We start from the raw sequence: 18805 nt of genomic DNA on the forward strand, positions 1-18805 counted from the left end.
TCTGTCACTCAGCCACTGCCTAATCCACTCAACAATATGGGAATCCTAGCTCAATGACTGTAGTTTATTGATAAGTCTTCTATGTGGGACAGTGTCAAAAGCTGTACTAGAATCTAGATATGCGATGTCTACTCCCCCTCCGCCTTCTATTATTTTAGTCACCCAGTCAAAAAAAAATCTATGATTTGATTGACATGATCTCCCTGAAGTAAACTCATGTTGTTTTTCATCTTGCAAACCATGGGATTTTAGATGTTCGACAATCCTATCGTTTAGTAGGGTTTCCATTATTTTCTCCACTATTGATGTCAGACTTACTGGCCTATAGTTGCTTGATTCCACCCTACTACCTTTCTTGTGAATGGGCACGACATTTGCTAATTTCCAATCTTCTTGGACGACGCATGTTACCAGTGATTGGTTAGATAAATATGTTAACGGTTTTGCTTAAACATCACAAAGCTCTTTATTTTGAGTGCATCCCATCAGGCCCCTGTGACTTATTTGTCTTCACTTTAGACAGCAAACGTAAAACCTCTTCCTCTGTAAAGACACGTGCCTCAAACGATTCATTAGTCTTCCTCCCTTTCCTCCCTAATTGAGTTCCTTTTCCTCCTTTTTTAACGGTAAAAACTGAACAGAAGTATTTATTAAGGCATACGCTTGCCCTTTATTCTCTTTAGTCCTGTGTAGACTTCAAGGCTGTGCTCAGGTGTGGGTATTCATCTAAACCCCAATGCAAGTCTCAGTACAAGATACCATGAGCTATACAGCTTGTGCTTCAAATGAAATATACAGACTGACACTCAATGTTAGATGCTTTGCAACTGTTCTTTCTTTATTCGATCGTTTTCGTAAAAAATTCTGAGCTGTAACATTTCAAATCTTGCAGATGTTATACATTCATCATACAACCGTCCCAGCAGAGATGATATTCACTAGTCGGGAGCCATCAGGGTCTGACGCAACGTTTCGGGGGAACACCCCCTTACTCATGCGTACTAGAGCCTGGAATTCCAAGATATTTAAAGTAGGATGCACACCTTGTTTCAATCAAGAGTTTTTCTTAAAGGAACATTTACAATTATCTGGTACAACAGAAAGATACTTAAATTTATATATGGTGTGCATTATAACAAATATTGGGGATTACAATATTATTCAGAGATAAGCTTTCAAACTACAGACTTCATTCAAGCCTGGTGGGGAAATCGTTTCCAGGTAGGTTATCCAATATGCTTCTCTTTGCAAGAGACGCATGCGGTTTGTGTTCTCATTCGCTTCAATGTAGATTTGTTCTAATACTTGCCACCTTAACTCGTTCACATTATGCTGTTTTTCTAAAAAATGTCTTGCGACAGTAGTTTCACTGAATTTAGATGATTCACCAACTGTTTTAGTGTTTATAGCTTTTCTAATGTTAATTTTATGCTCCATTATTCTAACTTTTATTTTTCTACTAGTCTGTCCGACATAACATATGCCACAAGGGCATTTTAACATATAAATAACGTTATCAGAATTGCATGTGTAAAAGCCTTTACTAGGGATTTTTTTTACCACTTTTTGGGTGATGGATATTTTCTTCTTTTATTATGTTATTACAGTGCGGGCATGGCAGTTTGATAACTTTTTTTCTTTTTTATGATATCTCCTTTAATCAATATGTTAGCTAAAGTTTTACCTCGATTATATGCAAACATAGGGTATTCTTTGAAAAGTTTACCATATTTAGAATCTGAACTGATTAATGTCCAGTATTTGTTTACTGTTTTTTTATTTTATTAAATTGGTGTGTCTATCGTAAGTACTGATATACATTGCTCTTTCCATTTTTTTCTTTTTTTGTCACCTCTTTTTTCTTCAATAATTCTGTTCTATCTACCTGTGCTACCTCTTGTTCTATTTTTTCTGGTGCTGTTTGTGAATATCCTCTGTTTTTAAATTTTTCTATGATAATATTTTTATTTCTTTCATATTCATCTTCCTTATTAATAATGCGTTTAGCTCTAATGTATTGACTTTTAGGCAATCCCTTGAAAATGTTAGGATTCTGAAAACTATCTTTATGTAACATATTATTTTTGTCTGTTTTTTTAAACAAATAGTGTAGTATCAAAATTGTTACTTTAATTCTCTATTACCTCGACATCCAGAAATTGTATCTTATGGGCATCGTAAGTAAGAGTGAATTTAATAGTCGGATGAGCCATATTCAATCTTTGCATGAAATCGATAAGAGACTGGAGGGAACGGAACAGTCTCTACTCGATTTCAAAATAGAACAAGAGGTAGCACAGGTAGATAGAACAGAATTATTGAAGAAAAAAGAAAAAAAAATGGAAAGAGCAATGTATATCAGCACTTACGATAGACACACCCATTTAATTAAAAAAAAACAGTTAACAAATACTGGACATTAATCAGTTCAGATCCTAAATATGGTAAACTTTTCAAAGAATACCCTATGTTTGCATACAATCGAGGCAAAACTATAGCTAACATATTGATTAAAGGAGATATCAGAAAAAAGAAAAAAGTTATCAAACTTTTCTAGATACTAGAAAAAAAGGTACATTCCCATGTCTATCATGTCGGCACTGTAATAACATAATAAAAGAAGAAAATATCCATCACCCAAAAATTGGTAAAAAAAATCCCAAGTAAAGGCTTTTACACATGCAATTCTGATAACGTTATTTATATGCTAAAATGCCCTTGTGGCATATGTTATGTCAGACAGACTAGTAGAAAAATAAAAATTAGAATAATGGATGTCACGATTCGACTAGCTGGAGGTGGATCCTCTGTGCCAGAGAGGGATTGGCGTGGACCGTGTCGGTGGACCGGTTCTAAGTTGCTACTGGTATTCACCAGAGCCCGCCGCAAAGCGGGATGGTCTTGCAGCGGTGGTAGCAACCAGGTCGTATCCACCGGCAACGGCTCAACCTCTCTGACTGCTGAGATAAGCGCGGTACAAGGGAGTAGACAAGAGCAAGGTCGGACGTAGCAGAAGGTCAGGGCAGGCAGCAAGGATTGTAGTCAGGGGCAACGGCAGGAGGTCTGGAACACAGGCTAGGAACACACAAGGAAACGCTTTCACTGGCACAATGGCAACAAGATCCAGCGAAGGAGTGCAGGGGAAGTGAGGTATAAGTAGGGAGTGCACAGGTGAGGATACTGATTAGGCCTGCTGCGCCAATCAGTGGCGCAGTGGCCCTTTAAATCGCAGAGACCCGGCGCGCGTGCGCCCTAAGGAGCGGGGCCGCGCGCGCCGGGACAACACAGACGGGGAGCGGGTCAGGTATGGGAGCCGAGATGCGCATCGCGAGCGGGCGCGTCCCGCATGGCAAATCGCATCCCGGCTGAGAGAACGCTGCAAGCGCTCCGGGGAGGAGCGGGGACCCGGAGCGCTCGGCGTAGCAGTACCCCCCCCCCCCCCTTGGGTCTCCCCCTCTTCTTGGAGCCTGAGAACCTGAGGATAAGACTTTTGTCCAGGATGTTGTCCTCAGGTACCCAAGATCTCTCCTCTGGGCCACAATTCTCCCAGTCAACCAAGAAGAATCTTTTACCTCTGACCGTCTTGGATGCTAGAATCTCTTTCACCGAAAAGACGTCAGATGAACCGGAAACTGGAGTGGGAGAAAAAACTTTGGGAGAGAAGCGGTTAAGGATGAGTGGTTTAAGGAGAGAGACATGGAAGGCATTGGGAATACGGAGAGAAGGAGGAAGATGGAGTTTGTAAGAGACAAGGTTGATCTGGCACTTGATTTTGAAAGGACCAAGATAGCGTGGTCCCAGTTTATAACTGGGGACACGAAAGCGGACATACTTAGCGGAGAGCCATACCTTGTCTCCGGGAGCAAAAATGGGGGGAGTTCTTTTCTGTTCAGCAAATGTTTTCATCCGGGATGAAGCCTGTAAAAGAGAATTTTGGGTTTCTTTCCATATGGTGGAAAGGTCTCGAGTCACTTCATCAACAGCGGGCAAACCAGAGGGCATGGGAGTGGGGAGGGGAGGAAGAGGGTGACGGCCGTACACCACGAAGAATGGGGATTTAGCAGAAGATTCGGAGACTCTGAAGTTGTATGAGAATTCGGCCCATGGTAGAAGATCTGCCCAGTCATCCTGGCGGGAGGAAACAAAATGTCGCAAATAGTCACCCAGGACCTGATTAATTCTTTCTACTTGCCCATTGGATTGATGATGATAAGAAGAAGAGAAGTTTAATTTGATCTTGAGCTGCTTACAGAGGGCCCTCCAGAATTTAGACACAAATTGAACGCCTCTATCCGAGACGATATGCGTGGGCAACCCGTGAAGGCGAAAAATGTGTATAAAAAATTGCTTTACCAACTGAGGCGCCAAAGGAAGGCCTGGAAGAGGGATAAAATGTGTCATCTTGGAGAATCGATCAACGACCACCCAAACAACTGTGTTGCCACGGGATAAAGGCAAGTCAGTAATAAAGTCCATACCAATCTGTGAGGATGAAGGAGACCAGCAGGCTTCTGGCGAGGAGTCTTATCCCGGGCACAGACAGTACAAGCCCACACGAAATCAACAACATCAGTCTCCAGAGTAGGCCACCAATAAAATCGAGAGATGAGTTGAATGGATTTTTTTATGCCAGCATGGCCTGCGAGGTGGGAGGAGTGTCCCCACTTGAGAATCCCGAGGCGCTGGCGTGGAGAAACGAAGGTCTTCCCTGGAGGAGTTTGTCTGATGGAAGCTGGAGAAGTGGAGATCAGACAGTCCGGAGGAATGATGTGTTGCGGAGAGGCTTCCACTTCAGAGGCATCTGAAGAACGAGAGAGGGCATCGGCCCTAATGTTCTTGTCAGCAGGGCGAAAATGGATTTCAAAGTTAAAAACGGGCAAAGAACAACGACCACCTAGCCTGGCGAGGGTTCAGCCGTTGGGCAGACTGGAGATAAGAGAGGTTCTTGTGGTCAGTGTATATAATAACTGGATATTTGGATCCCTCCAGCAGGTGCCTCCATTCCTCAAGCGACAATTTTATGGCCAGTAATTCTTGATCACCAATGGAGTAGTTTTTCTCCGCCGGAGAGAAGGTCCTAGAAAAAAACCCACAAGTAACAGCATGCCCGGAAGAATTTTTTTGTAGAAGAACTGCTCCAGCTCCCACCGAGGAGGCGTCTACCTCCAATAAGAAGGGTTTAGATGGGTCAGGTCTGGAGAGTACGGGAGCAGAAGAAAAGGCAGACTTGAGATGTTTAAATGCGTCTTCCACTTGAGGAGACCAGGACTTAGGATTGGCGTTTTTCTTGGTTAGAGCCACGATAGGAGCCACAATAGTGGAAAAGTGTGGAATAAATTATCTGTAATAATTGGCGAACCCCAAAAAACGCTGGATAGCACGGAGTCCGGAGGGGCGTGGCCAATCCAATATGGCAGATAGTTTATCTGGGTCCATTTGTAGTCCCTGGCCAGTGACTAAGTATCCTAGGAAAGGAAGAGACTGACATTCAAAGAGACATTTTTCCATTTTGGCATAAAGTTGATTGTCCCGAAGTCTCTGAAGAACCATGCGGACGTGCTGGCGGTGTTCTTCTAAGTTGGCAGAAAAAATCAGAATATCGTCCAGGTAAACCACAACACAGGTATATAGAAGATCACGAAAAATTTCATTTACAAAGTCTTGGAAGACGGCAGGGGCGTTGCAAAGGCCAAAGGGCATAACCAGATACTCAAAGTGTCCATCTCTGGTGTTAAATGCAGTCTTCCATTCGTCCCCCTCCCTGATGCGGATGAGATTATAAGCACCTCTTAAGTCCAGCTTGGTAAAGATGTGGGCGCCTCGTAGGCGGTCAAAGAGTTCCGAGATAAGAGGTAGGGGGTAGCGTTTTTTTACAGTGATTTTATTAAGTCCGCGGTAATCAATGCAAGGGCGTAGGGAGCCGTCTTTTTTGGAGACAAAAAAATCCAGCTCCGGCAGGAGAGGAGGACTTGCGGATAAACCCCTTTTTTAAGTTCTCCTGGATGTATTCGGACATGGCTTGAGTTTCCGGAGCAGACAGAGGATAGATTCTGCCCCGGGGTGGAGTAGTACCCGGGAGGAGGTCAATAGGACAGTCATAAGGCCTGTGAGGAGGCAAAGTCTCTGCTTGTTTTTTGCAAAAAAACATCAGCATAATCCAGATAGGCCTTGGGAAGACCAGATACCGGGGGAACTACAGGGTCTTGACTGTGAGTACTGGGAGTCGGTTTAAGACAGTCCTTGTGGCAAGAAGTACCCCAGTACTTGATTTCCCCTGTGGTCCAATCAAGGGTTGGGGAATGGCGTTGAAGCCACGGTAATCCAAGAAAAATTTCTGAAGTGCAGTTAGAGAGGACCAAAAATTCTATTTTTTCGTGATGGAGTCCGATGCACATTAAGAGAGGTTCCGTGCGGTAACGCACGGTACAGTCCAATCTTTCATTATTAACAGAGTTGATGTAGAGGGGTTTGGCGAGACTGGTCACCGGGATGTTGAACCTGTTGATGAGAGAGGCCAAAATAAAGTTTCCTGCAGATCCGGAATCCAAGAAGGCCATAGCAGAGAAGGAGAAGGTAGCAGAAGACATCCGCACAGGCACAGTAAGACGTGGAGAAGCAGAGTTCACATCAAGAGCTGTCTCACCTTTGTGCTGAGTCAGCGTGCGTCTTTCCTGGCGAGGAGGACGGATAGGACAATCCTTCAAGAAATGTTCGGTACCGACACAGTACAGGCAAAGGTTCTCCATGCGGCGTCGTGTCCTCTCTTGAGGTGTCAAGCGAGACCGGTCAACTTGCATAGCCTCCACGGCGGAAGGCACAGGAACGGATTGCAAAGGACCAGAGGAGAGAGGAGCCAGGGAGAGAAACCGCCTCGTGCAAACAAAGTCCATATCCTGGCGGAGCTCCTGACGCCTTTCGGAAAAACGCATGTCAATGCGGGTGGCAAGATGAATAAGTTCATGCAGGTTAGCAGGAATTTCTTGTGCGGCCAGCACATCTTTAATGTTACTGGATAGGCCTTTTTTAAAGGTCGCGCAGAGGGCCTCTTTATTCCAGGATAATTCGGAGGCCAGAGTACGGAAATGGATGGCGCACTCGCCAACAGAAGAATTACCCTGGACCAGGTTCAGCAGGGCAGTCTCGGCAGAAGAGGCTCGGGCAGGTTCCTCAAAGACACTTCGAATCTCCGTGAAGGAGTGTACAGAGGCAGTGACAGGATCATTGCGGTCCCAGAGCGGTGTGGCCCATGACGGGGCTTTCCCAGACAGAAGGCTGACTACGAAAGCCACCTTAGACCTTTCAGTTGGAAACTGGTCCGACATCATCTCCAAATGCAGGGAACATTGCGAAAGAAAACCACGGCAAAACTTAGAGTCCCCATCAAATTTATCTGGCAAAGATAATCGGAGGCTGGATGCGGCCATTCGCTGCGGAGGAGGTGCAGGAGCTGGCGGAGGAGATGATTGCTGAAGCTGTGGTAGTAGCTGCTGTAGCATCACGGTCAGTTGAGACAACTGGTGGCCTTGTTGCGCTATCTGTTGCGACTGCTGGGCGACCACCTGGCAGCGGGACCTCAGCGGGATCCATGGCCGGATCTACTGTCACGATTCGGCTAGCTGGAGGTGGATCCTCTGTGCCAGAGAGGGATTGGTGTGGACCGTGTCGGTGGACCGGTTCTAAGTTGCTACTGGTATTCACCAGAGCCCGCCGCAAAGCGGGATGGTCTTGCAGCGGCGATAGCAATCAGGTCGTATCCACCGGCAACGGCTCAACCTCTCTGACTGCTCAGATAAGCGCGGTACAAGGGAGTAGACAAGAGCAAGGTCGGACGTAGCAGAAGGTCAGGGCAGGCAGCAAGGATCGTAGTCAGGGGCAACGGCAGGAGGTCTGGAGGTCACAGACTAGGAACACACAAGGAAACGCTTTCACTGGCACAATGGCAACAAGATCTGGCGAAGGAGTGCAGGGGAAGTGAGGTATAAGTAGGGAGTGCACAGGTGAGGATACTGATTAGGCCTGCTGCGCCAATCATTGGCGCAGTTGCCCTTAAAAATCGCAGAGACCCGGCACGCGCGCGCCCCCTAAGGAGCAGGGCCGCGCGCGACGGGACAACACAGACGGGGAACGGGTCAAGTACGGGAGCCGAGATGCGCATCGCGGGCGGGCGCGTCCCGCATTGCGAATCACATCCCGGCTGGGAGTAATATCGCAGCGCACCCGGTCAGCAGGTCTGACCGGGGTGCTGTGAATGAGAGAACGCTGCGAGCGCTCCGGGGAGGAGCGGGGACCCGGAGCGCTCGGCGTAACAATGGAGCATAAAAATAACATTAGAAAAGCTATAAACACTAAAACAGTTGGTGAATCATCTGAATTCAGTGAAACTACTGTCAGAGGACATTTTTTTGAAAAACAGCATAATGTGAACGAGTTAAGGTGGCAAGTCTTAGAACAAATCTACATTGAAGCGAATGAGAACACAAACCGCATGCGTCTCTTGCAAAGAGAAGCATATTGGATAACCTACCTGGAAACGATTTCCCCACCAGGCTTGAATGAAGTCTGTAGTTTGAAAGCTTATCTCTGAATAATATTGTAATCCACTTTATTTGTTATAATGCACACCATATATAAATTTAAGTATCTTTCTGTTGTACCAGATAATTGTAAATGTTCCTTTAAGAAAAACTCTTGATTGAAACAAGGTGTGCATCCTACTTTAAATATCTTGGAATTCCAGGCTCTAGTAAGCATGAGTAAGGGGGCATTCCCCCGAAACATCACGTCAGACCTTGATGGCTCCCGACTAGTGAATATCATCTCTGCTGGGATGGTTGTATGACGAATGTATAACATCTGCAAGCTTCGAAATGTTACAGCTCTGATTTTTTTTACTAAAACGATCGAATAAAGAAAGAACAGTTGCAAAGCATCTAACAGTGAGTGTCTGTATATTTCATTTGAAGCACAAGCTGTATAGCTCATGGTATCTTGTACTAAGACCTTCCTTCCTTTGTTTTTAATTTAGTTAATCCATGTTTTAATTTCCTTTTTTCAGTTATATAGCTGAAGAATGTGTTAATCCCATTTTTCACAGACTGTTAGTTTTTCTTCTGCCTGCACTTTAGAAGTTCTTATAACTTGCTTGCCCTCTTTCTGCCTAATCTTGCAGATTTCCCTCTCTTCATTATTCTGTTTTTTTTTTTTTTTATAATTATTAATTTTATAATAACTTTTTTTTAAATAATTACTAAATGCTAGTTATTTTTTTGTATTTTTTTTTTTGCGCAGGGACATCACTGACGTCCCGTGCGTGCGCCCATAGGAAATGAGCAGAACGAGCATGGTAAGGTACCAGCGGCATGTCATCTTCGGTGCTCCCACCACTGCTCCTCCTGTACCGGGAACTACTGCTATGGCCTACTGACTGGAGGAGCAGTGGTCATAGCACCGAAGATGACATGCCGCTGGTACCTTACCTCGCTGCTCCGCTCTTTTCCTATGGGCGCACGCACAGGACTTCAGTGATGTTCCTGCGTGCACTACCTCCTGGTGGAACCTGATCTTGACCCATGACCGGAGGAGCGGTGGTCGGAGCACTGAAGTGGGGCAGTACACAGACATATAGCCTCCTGGCATACACTGTATATGGCTGAAGGCTGTATGTCTGTGGGGGCCACCGCCTACCTAATGTGGGGGAACTATACTGCCAACCTAATGTGGGGGGAACTATATTGCCAACCTAAGGTGGGGGGAACTATACTGCCAACCTAATATAGGGGGGGAACTATGCTGCCAACCTAATATGGGGGGGGAACTATGCTGATAACCTAATGCAGGGGGGCTATGCTGACACAACTGCACTTGGAGTTGAGCACCTTAGATCACATCAATGTAAGTGTTTGTTTAAAGTCAGTCATGTTTAACGCATCCACATACACATTTATCTGGTGTCAGGATGCCATTGTGGTACTTGTGACCGTTTGCAGGCATCCTCCATTGTATGCAATTTTTGCTGGGGATTTCCCTTAGCAACGTTTTACAAGTGCAGGACCTCTGCCCCAGCAAAGGTGCACAACTGCACTTGGGGTTGAGTTTTCCTGCTATAACCATGTTCATGCAAATATAAGCCGTTATGTCTTTGCTTAGGGCTTATACTAATGCACCCTTTTATCTTGCTGGGTAGCATTGGGGTTTCACCTGTGAGGCCTGCTATAAATGAAACAACTAGGGTGGGGCTTGTATCTTGTCTACTCCCTCCCATTGTATGTGTGCCTAGATTCACACTAGAGGTTACTGAGGAGCAATCTGCAAGTCGGGACTATGGCTGCTGTAATTTGGTTCCTGGTTTTATTTATCTGGCAAGGTAGGTTAGTTGATAGGACCCGCACCAATTGAGAAACCTTTGCGTGGTGTGTGGGCTCAAGTGTGTCCTTCATATAAGGATATACTGTCTAATGTCTCAATTTTATATCAGTTTTGAGGGTTAGCTAATGTCATTGTTTACATTAACCACAGTTGTGAAACCACTTTGTGATCCATAGGTGCAGGTCCTCCACTCCAACGTAGGTGCACAACTGCACTTGGAGTTGAGCACCTTGTATCACCTTAGATCACATCAATGTAAGTGTTTGGAACTATGCTGACACCCTAATATGTGGGGGGGGGGGGGACTATGCTGAAAACCTAATGTAGGGGGAACTATGCTGACAACCTAAAGTGGGGGGGTAACTATGCTGACAACCTACTGTGGGGGGTAACTATGCTGACAACCTAATGTGGGGGGTAACTATGCTGACAACCTAATGTGGGGGGTAACTATGCTGACAACCTAATGTGGGGGGTAAATATGCTGACAACCTAATGTGGGGGGTAACTATGCTGAAAACCTAATGTGGGGGGTAACTATCCTGAAAACCTAATGTGGGGGAACTATGCTGACAACCTAATGTGGGGGGAACTATGCTGACAACCTAATGTGGGGGGAACTATGCTGACAACCTAGTGTGGAGGAACTATGCTCCCTACCTACTGTGGGGGAACTATGCTGCCTACCTACTGTGGGGGATTTATGCTGCCTACCTAGTGTGGGGGAACTATGCTGCATACCTAAAGGGGTACTCCACTGCCCCAGCGTTCTGAACATTTTGTTCCGAACTCTGGGTGCGGGCTGCGGGGGTTCTGACGTCACAGCCACGCCCCTTGTGATATCACACCACATACCCTCAATGCAAGTCTATGGGAGGGGGGTGTCGACCACCGCATGATATTCTGATAGTGCCCCTCCCGAGACTAGACTCTGGATCTGCCCCTGGCTTATTATTGTTTGTCCGAGGATTGTTCTGCCATGTTGAATACACTTGGGTACACAAATTATCTAGTACTGCTGCTGGCAGCTCCCTTTGTAATTGCCAACCAATGATGTCCCAGATGTGCATGATCCGAGACAAGTCCAGAGATACTACAGGCACTTTAAGGCCACACAGGCTGCTCACAGTAGCACAAGCAAAATGTGGCCTGGTGTTGTTCTTTTAAAAAACGGTTCCTGGGATGCCTACTACTAGTGACAATACTACTGGAAGGGTACTTGAACATTTGATCATTTGCTGACACCTCAGTTTCAGTAGGAGTATAGCCTGTCCTAATTGATGTTACAATTTCAATGCTTAGAAGTATATATAAAGAATATTATTTTTTTTCTCAAAATATAAATTATATTCCATACAATCCAATAACTCTGGGGATAGTATAGGTTTGGTTATTGAAGTAGAGTCAGTGACCTGCTCAATTTTTTTCCTCTACAGAGCAGGAAGTATCAGGCCATTATTAGGCTGGGTGATGGGTGACCAGAATGAAAATGGAATAATTTTAAAATATCGGTGACATAATAGAAAAAAGAAAAAAAAAAAACAGAAAGTAAATATTAAAAATATGGTTAACATAAAACCTTGAAACCTTGATATAAACAATGGGTGATTTTATGACCTTAAAACAGTGGCAAGTTCAAGTGCAGTCCAAAGGTAGTACTAATCGTGTGCACTGGATGCGGCTATGAGCGCAAAGTGCACGATCACCATTCATTATTTATATGTTTAGATATAAGCACAATGATGTCATACCCTTGTACCTCTGAACCCTTTGGAACTCCATATTCAATAAAGCCCCTTCCCTATTCAACAGAGCCACCAGTGTCCTGTTGACTTTTTTAAAATGGTATGCTCTAACATACCTTTTACTTACTGTATATGGATGCACTGTAGTTTTTCTTTTTGTATAAGAATGCACTGTAGCTGTATGTACATTATAGAATGAGCTGTAGCTGTATTTACATTATAGAATGTGCTGTAGCTTTTTTTCACTGTATAGGAATGCACTGTAGCTGTATTTACTGTGTAGAAATACAATGTAGCTGTATTTACTGTACATAAATGGACTGTAGCTGTATTTACTGTACATGAATGGACTGTAGCTGTATTTACTTATATGGATGAACTGTAGCTGTATTACATTAATGCACTGTAGTTGTTTATACTGTATATGAATGCACTGTAGCTGTTTTTTTAGTTTTTTTTTACTGTATATGGGTGCAATGTAGCTGTTTTACTGTATATGGGTACACTGATGTTCATACTGTATAGGAATGCACTGTAGCTGCATTTACTGTATAGGGATGTACCATAGATGTTTTTACTGTATATGGGTACACTGTAGCTGTATAGGAATGCACTGTAGCTGTACATAGTGTATATGGGTGCAATGTAGCTGTATATACTGTATAGCAATAAACTGTAGCTGTATTTACTGTAAATGAATGGATTGTAGCTGTATCTACCGTATATGGATGTACTGCAGCTGTACATAGTGTATACGGATGCACTGTAGCTGTATGCACTATGTATGAATGCATTGTAACTGTATATGGAGGCACTATAGCTGTATTTACTGTAAATGAATACACTGTAGCTGTACATAGTGTATATGGAGGCACTATAGCTGTATTTACTGTAAATTAATACACTGTAGCTGTACATAGTGTATATGGGTGCAATGTAGCTGTATTTACTGTATATGAATGCACTGTAGATGTATTTACTGTATAGCTGCTGTTTTTACTGTGTATGGATGCACTGTAACTGTATTTACTGTATAAGAATGCACTGTAGCTGTATTCAATCAGTAGCGTTGCTATGGGAGGCGGGGGCGCACCGGGTGACACCATCCGTGATGGTGTCACCCAGCAACCCAAGCAATTGTATTGCCTCTGCTCCCGCTCCTCTATTCACTCACATGCTGCAGACACTTCTGGTAGCGTGTGAGCCGGCACGATGATGTGGCCGGAGATCCCATCCCCGCGGCTCACACGCTGCAAGCCAGGAGCAAGGGAGAGACTTGCTCGTGGGAACATGGATTAGGTAAGTATAATTGTTGTTGTTTTTATATTTTACTATGTTTGGGGCATTATTTCTGAGGGGCACATTACAGGGGGCATTATATCTGTGGGGCAAAGGACAGGGGGCATTTAATGTAAGGAGCACAGAAAAGGGGCATTTTATGTGAGTGGCACAGGACAGGGGGCATTATAAGTTAGGGGCACATGATGGGGCATATAACGGGGACACATATATGTGAGGGACACAGGACAGAGGGCATTATATGTGGCACATGATAGGGGGAATTATATGTGAGCGGCACAGGGTTACAGGGGGAGGAGGACGAGGGCATTAGTATTATATGTGGGGCACAGGACAAAGAGAATTATGTGGGGGGAACAGGATGAGGCATTATTATGTGTGGGGGGCAGGATGGGGCATAATTATTATGTGTGGGCACAGGACAGGGGGCAATATTATTATGTCGGGGCACCGGACAGTGTGCATTAATATGATGAGGGCACAGGACAGGGTACAGTGTGTGGTAGTATTATATTCAGAGGGTATAGTGTGTGGTGCTATTATATTCAGAGGGTACAGTGTGTGGTAGTATTATATTCAACGAGTACAGTGTGTGGTAGTATTATATTCAGAGGGTAAAGTGCATCGCAGTTTTATATTCAGAGGGTACAATGTGTGGCAGTATTATATTCAGAGGGTACAGTGTGTAGCAGGGTTATAATGATTATTGTTTTCATATAAAGGATCAGAAGGCGCTGACATAGTGAGGAGCCATTTGGGCATCACGTTCTGCAGAGAGAAGATTTTGCTGGATGAAGTCCTGGCGTTGTGTACCATCTGAATTAGATAAGGGAAGACTATAGAGAAGATGTCACCTGTAGTCACTGAAATCATTGTGTATGTTGCCTGACTGTCCCATCAGAGCTAAGGTCACTTGTAAGTTCTGCAGTTATGATGGGTGAAACAACAATTCCAAGCATAACCTCACCACTGCTTAGGTCATACTGGGAGCTTTTGTTTTAAATGGTTAAAAGTTCTATAGCACTGTCCCATTTTGTGGCAATTGGTAACCAACTCTAGCAATGCCACTGAATGCAATTTGGCTGTATTTACTATATATTAATTAACTTCAGCTGTGCATAGTGTTTATGGGTGCAAATATAGCTGTATTTACCATGTAGGAATGATTTGTAGCTGTACATAGTGTATATGGGTGCACTGTAGCTGTATTTACTGTATAGGAATGCACTGTAGCTGTATTTACTGTATAGGAATGCACTGTAGCTGTATATGAATGCACTGTAGCTATATATGAATGCACTGTAGCTGTATTTACTGTATATGAATGCACTGTAGCTGTTCACACTGTGTAGGAATGTACCATAGATGTTTTTACTGTATATGAATGGACTGTACCTGTATATGGATACACGGTAGCTGTACATAGCGTATATGGATGCATTGTTTCTTTATTTACTGTATATGAATACACTAACTGTTTATACTGTATAGGAATGCACTGTAGCTGTATTTATTATATATGGATGCACTGTAGCTGTATTTACTGTATATGAATGCACTGTAGCTATATTTACTGTATAGGAATGCACTGTAGCTGTGTTTACTGTATATGAATAGACTGTAGCTGTATTTACTGCATATAAATGTTCTGTAGCAGTTTTTTTTTTACTATATATGGATGCACTGTAGCTGTATATAAATGTACTGTAGCTGTATATTAATGCATTGTAACTGTACATAGTGTATATTGGAGCAATGTAGCTGTATTTATTGTATATGAATGCATTGGACCTCTAATTACTGTTTATGGATGCACTATAGCTGTACATAGTGTATATGGGTACATAATTACAATTATTTATTAGTAAAAGAGCCTCCACCCTTCTTAAGGCATCACTGTAACTTGGAAAAACATTTGACAGACCTGTTCAAACAGGTCGAAAGATCGCACTAGTTTTATGGTCCTGAGACCCACCACTATTCTGAATGACAGCTGGGTGAAGTGTGAGGCAGCACGAGCCTCACTCTCCGGCTGTCACTCAAACCCGACTCATTCACCATGGACTCTAATGCAATATATGAGTTGAATAAAGCAGCAGATGTTATCTAAACTTTTGACATGTCCGGACACAATGTCAAAAGTTTTTCCAAATGAAGCTTTAACAAATTTGCAATCCATGCCATATATCAATACATGAGTTCCGTTTCATGTGCTTTATTCGATAAACTTGTGTACATTCATGCTGGAAAGGCCAAATATGTGGTATTTTTCCATTCCTTGTTCTGTGTGTACAATAAACTTATTGGGGGAAGATTTATCAAAACCAGTGCAGAGAAAAAGCTGACTTGTTGCCCATAGCAACCAATCACATTTCTACTTTCATTTTTGAAAGGGCCTCTGCAAAATGAAAGAAGCAATCTGATTGGTTGCTATGGGCAACTCAGCAACTTTTACTCTACGCAGGTTTTGATAAATCTCCCCCATTATGGGGGAGATTTATCAAAACCTGTCCAGAGGAAAAGTTGCCCAGTTGCCCGTAGCAACCAATCAGCTCGCTTCTTTCATTTTACAGAGGTCTTGTTAAAAATGAAAGACGCAATCTGATTGGTTGCTATGGGCAACAGGGCAACTTTTCCTCTGGACAGGTTTTGATAAATCTCCCCCCTATATGTATACATCATAATACTCATTATGGGGGAGATTTATCAAAACCTGTCTAGAGGCAAAGTTACTGAGTTGCCCATAGCAACCAATCAGATCGCTTCTTTCATTTTTGAACGGGCCTTTGAAAAATAAAAGCAAACTGATTGGTTGCTATGGGCAACTGGTCAACTTTTCCTCTGGACAGGTTTTGATAAATAAAATAATAATAAAATACAATGCAATAATTCAATATCAGAAACCTTACACTTTATCCTAAAATAGCTACCAACTTGCTGCTGAAGGCTACAACCAGAGGGAGACATCTGAGCGTCACAAACCTAGCTATGAATTCCTGACCTCGATATTAACCCTTGACTCAGCAGTGACAACATGATCTCAAAGCTCCTAAGACATGCCGAGCATACACAGTATCTGGGGAAATGGGTCATATGTCTGCATTCAACCTTACTAGAACATTATAGAACTTTTCTCTGCATTCCCTGGTTATGCATTTACATTCATTACTCCTTTTAGGGTCTATTCACACGTACAGTATTCTGCGCAGGTTTGATGTGCCGGATTTCAAGCTGTGTTCGTTCAGTCATTCAGTTTACATCAATTCGGTGCACATCAAATCTGCGCAGAATACTGTACGTGTGAATAGACCATTAAGATGTTAGAGATAATGCTAACACATGCAGTTTAACCATATGATTTCAGCTTTGCATCAGGCATAGAGTTTACTAGTATGCATGTCAGCACTTTGGTAAAGTTACGTCTCAGCTGTCCATCAGACAAAATTCTTTTTAATAGCATCTAGTGCAAAAAGAAGTTCTAGGCATACAAGACATACAATAATTATTGTGGAAACTAACTTCTACGTCAGTATTTCCCAACCAGGGTGCCTCCAGCTGTTGCAAAACTACAACTCTCAGCATACCCGGACAGCCTTCGGCTGTCCGGGTATGCTGGGAGTTGTAGTTTTGCAACAGCTGGAGGCACCCTGGTTGGGAAACATTATTCTACATGGATGTAAGCTGCTGCATGCTGCCTAATGAGCTGATGCTAGAAGGATAGAGAGAAGCACAGTCTGTTACCCTCCATCTGCCCGGCAGTGTGTATATTCTGGCTGCTGATCATTGTGGCCTCTGGACGTTGAAGGTGACTTCTGTTTGCTTCGCCTAAGGGCTCCCCAAATGATATCCCAGTCCCAGGGGAAATCACTGCGGGTGTTCAGTGCACAAGTGAATAATTTACAGGTGTCTGGTGTCACTGTGCCTGTCTCCACCCTGGCTTTGCTCTGTCCTGCGGCTGCAGCTGCTGCCTCAGAGCTTCTCTCCAATAGCAAAGCAGGGCATCTATTAATACAAATACCAGCTGGCCCTTATCCAGTCTTTACAGAATGGGAGAATGAAAAAGCTCAGACCAGATGGTCAGGAGGGAGGGACAGTACTTAAAGCTGTAATACACCAAGCACTGACCAGTGCTAGACTGACAAGTAGAATTCTTGCAATATACTAACTCAATTCCAATATAAACACATGGGGGGGACATTTATCATTAAGTTTACCCCTTTTTCTTGTGTATTTTTTTGCGCAAAAATTTGCACAATAGCTTTCATTGCGTCTTTTTTGATAGAATATTTCCCGATGTTCTCTACGTGCTCGTGTACCGTAGAAAGAAAAATACTTTACACACTAATTTGCTATTGCGCATTTTTTGTTTAGATATGAAAACTTTGCCCTAAGGTAGCAGATTTTGCGCAAATATAGAACACCGAGGAGTGCACGTACCAATATGTCAGACGGTAGAAACATGAAGGAATGTCTGTGTTTGAGAAAAATGTATCAACAAGCTATTGCGCATGGTTGATAAATTTTGTACAGACATGCAAAACATAGAAAGCACTGACATGGTTTAAATGATTTCTACCTCACACCGACATTGATAAATCTCCCCCGAGTGCACTAACTCAGGTTCCAATACTACAATACTTACTGCATTAGATAAACTGAGAGAATGTTTGCATATACAGATTTTCTATTATGCATTTGCATTGGAATTACACTGGCATTTTAAATTTGAATGAATAAATATGTCTGCTATTACTACTATATGTGTCATTGTTTCATTCTAGAATTCCAGTAATATATTGTTTTGCAATTTAAGCTGCATGCACAGTAGTTTTTCATATCTATCTATCTATCTATCTATCTATCTATATATATATATATATATATATATATATATATATATACACACACACGCAGGGGGAGCAGCATATCCAAACAATAGTATTAAGTGCCAGCAGGTCTAAGAGGCCCTGCTCAAGGCCCAAATGCAGATCCAAACAAAAAGGCAACCGCAGCACATATGAGTGTCAAAAAGTGCAAGTAACTTCTATTCCATGAACATGCAAGTGCAAGGCACTTGCCTGTTCATGGAATAAATGTTACTTGCACTTTTTGATACTCGTGCTGGCTGCAGTCGCCTTTTTGTTTGTATATATATATATATATATATATATATATATATATCCAATGTGTGTGTGTGTATTAGAAAAAAAAAAGTTACACCAACTGACTGACTTTTCTGGGATTACCTCTTTAGTGCCAATAGCAGTTTTTAGAAGTTGGCCAACACCAAAGAGCTGTCGAAGGACACCAGAAACAAAATTGTAAACCTGCACCAGGCTGAGAAGAAGAATTATTAAATAGGCAAGCAGCAAGTGTGAATAAATCAACTGTGGGAG

The 18805-nt window shown here is 43.1% G+C and overlaps 1 protein-coding gene across 2 annotated transcripts in view; it reads right to left on the bottom strand.

The window, feature by feature from the left end:
* Positions 1–18112, bottom strand: part of GADL1 (glutamate decarboxylase like 1) — a 384680-nt gene extending 366568 nt beyond the window's left edge. Inside the window, exon 1 of one of the 2 annotated variants that reach the window (XM_056520082.1) lies at positions 17151–18110. In XM_056520082.1, coding sequence (XP_056376057.1) covers positions 17151–17193 — 43 coding nt within the window. In that variant the 5' untranslated portion in view covers positions 17194–18110. Of the gene's footprint in view, positions 1–17150 lie in introns of both variants that reach the window. The other variant, XM_056520083.1, reaches the window with a different exon arrangement.
* Positions 18113–18805: the final 693 nt, after the last annotated feature.

The sequence above is a fragment of the Hyla sarda genome, chromosome 5, assembly GCF_029499605.1.
Source record: "Hyla sarda isolate aHylSar1 chromosome 5, aHylSar1.hap1, whole genome shotgun sequence".
Lineage (NCBI taxonomy): Eukaryota > Metazoa > Chordata > Amphibia > Anura > Hylidae > Hyla > Hyla sarda.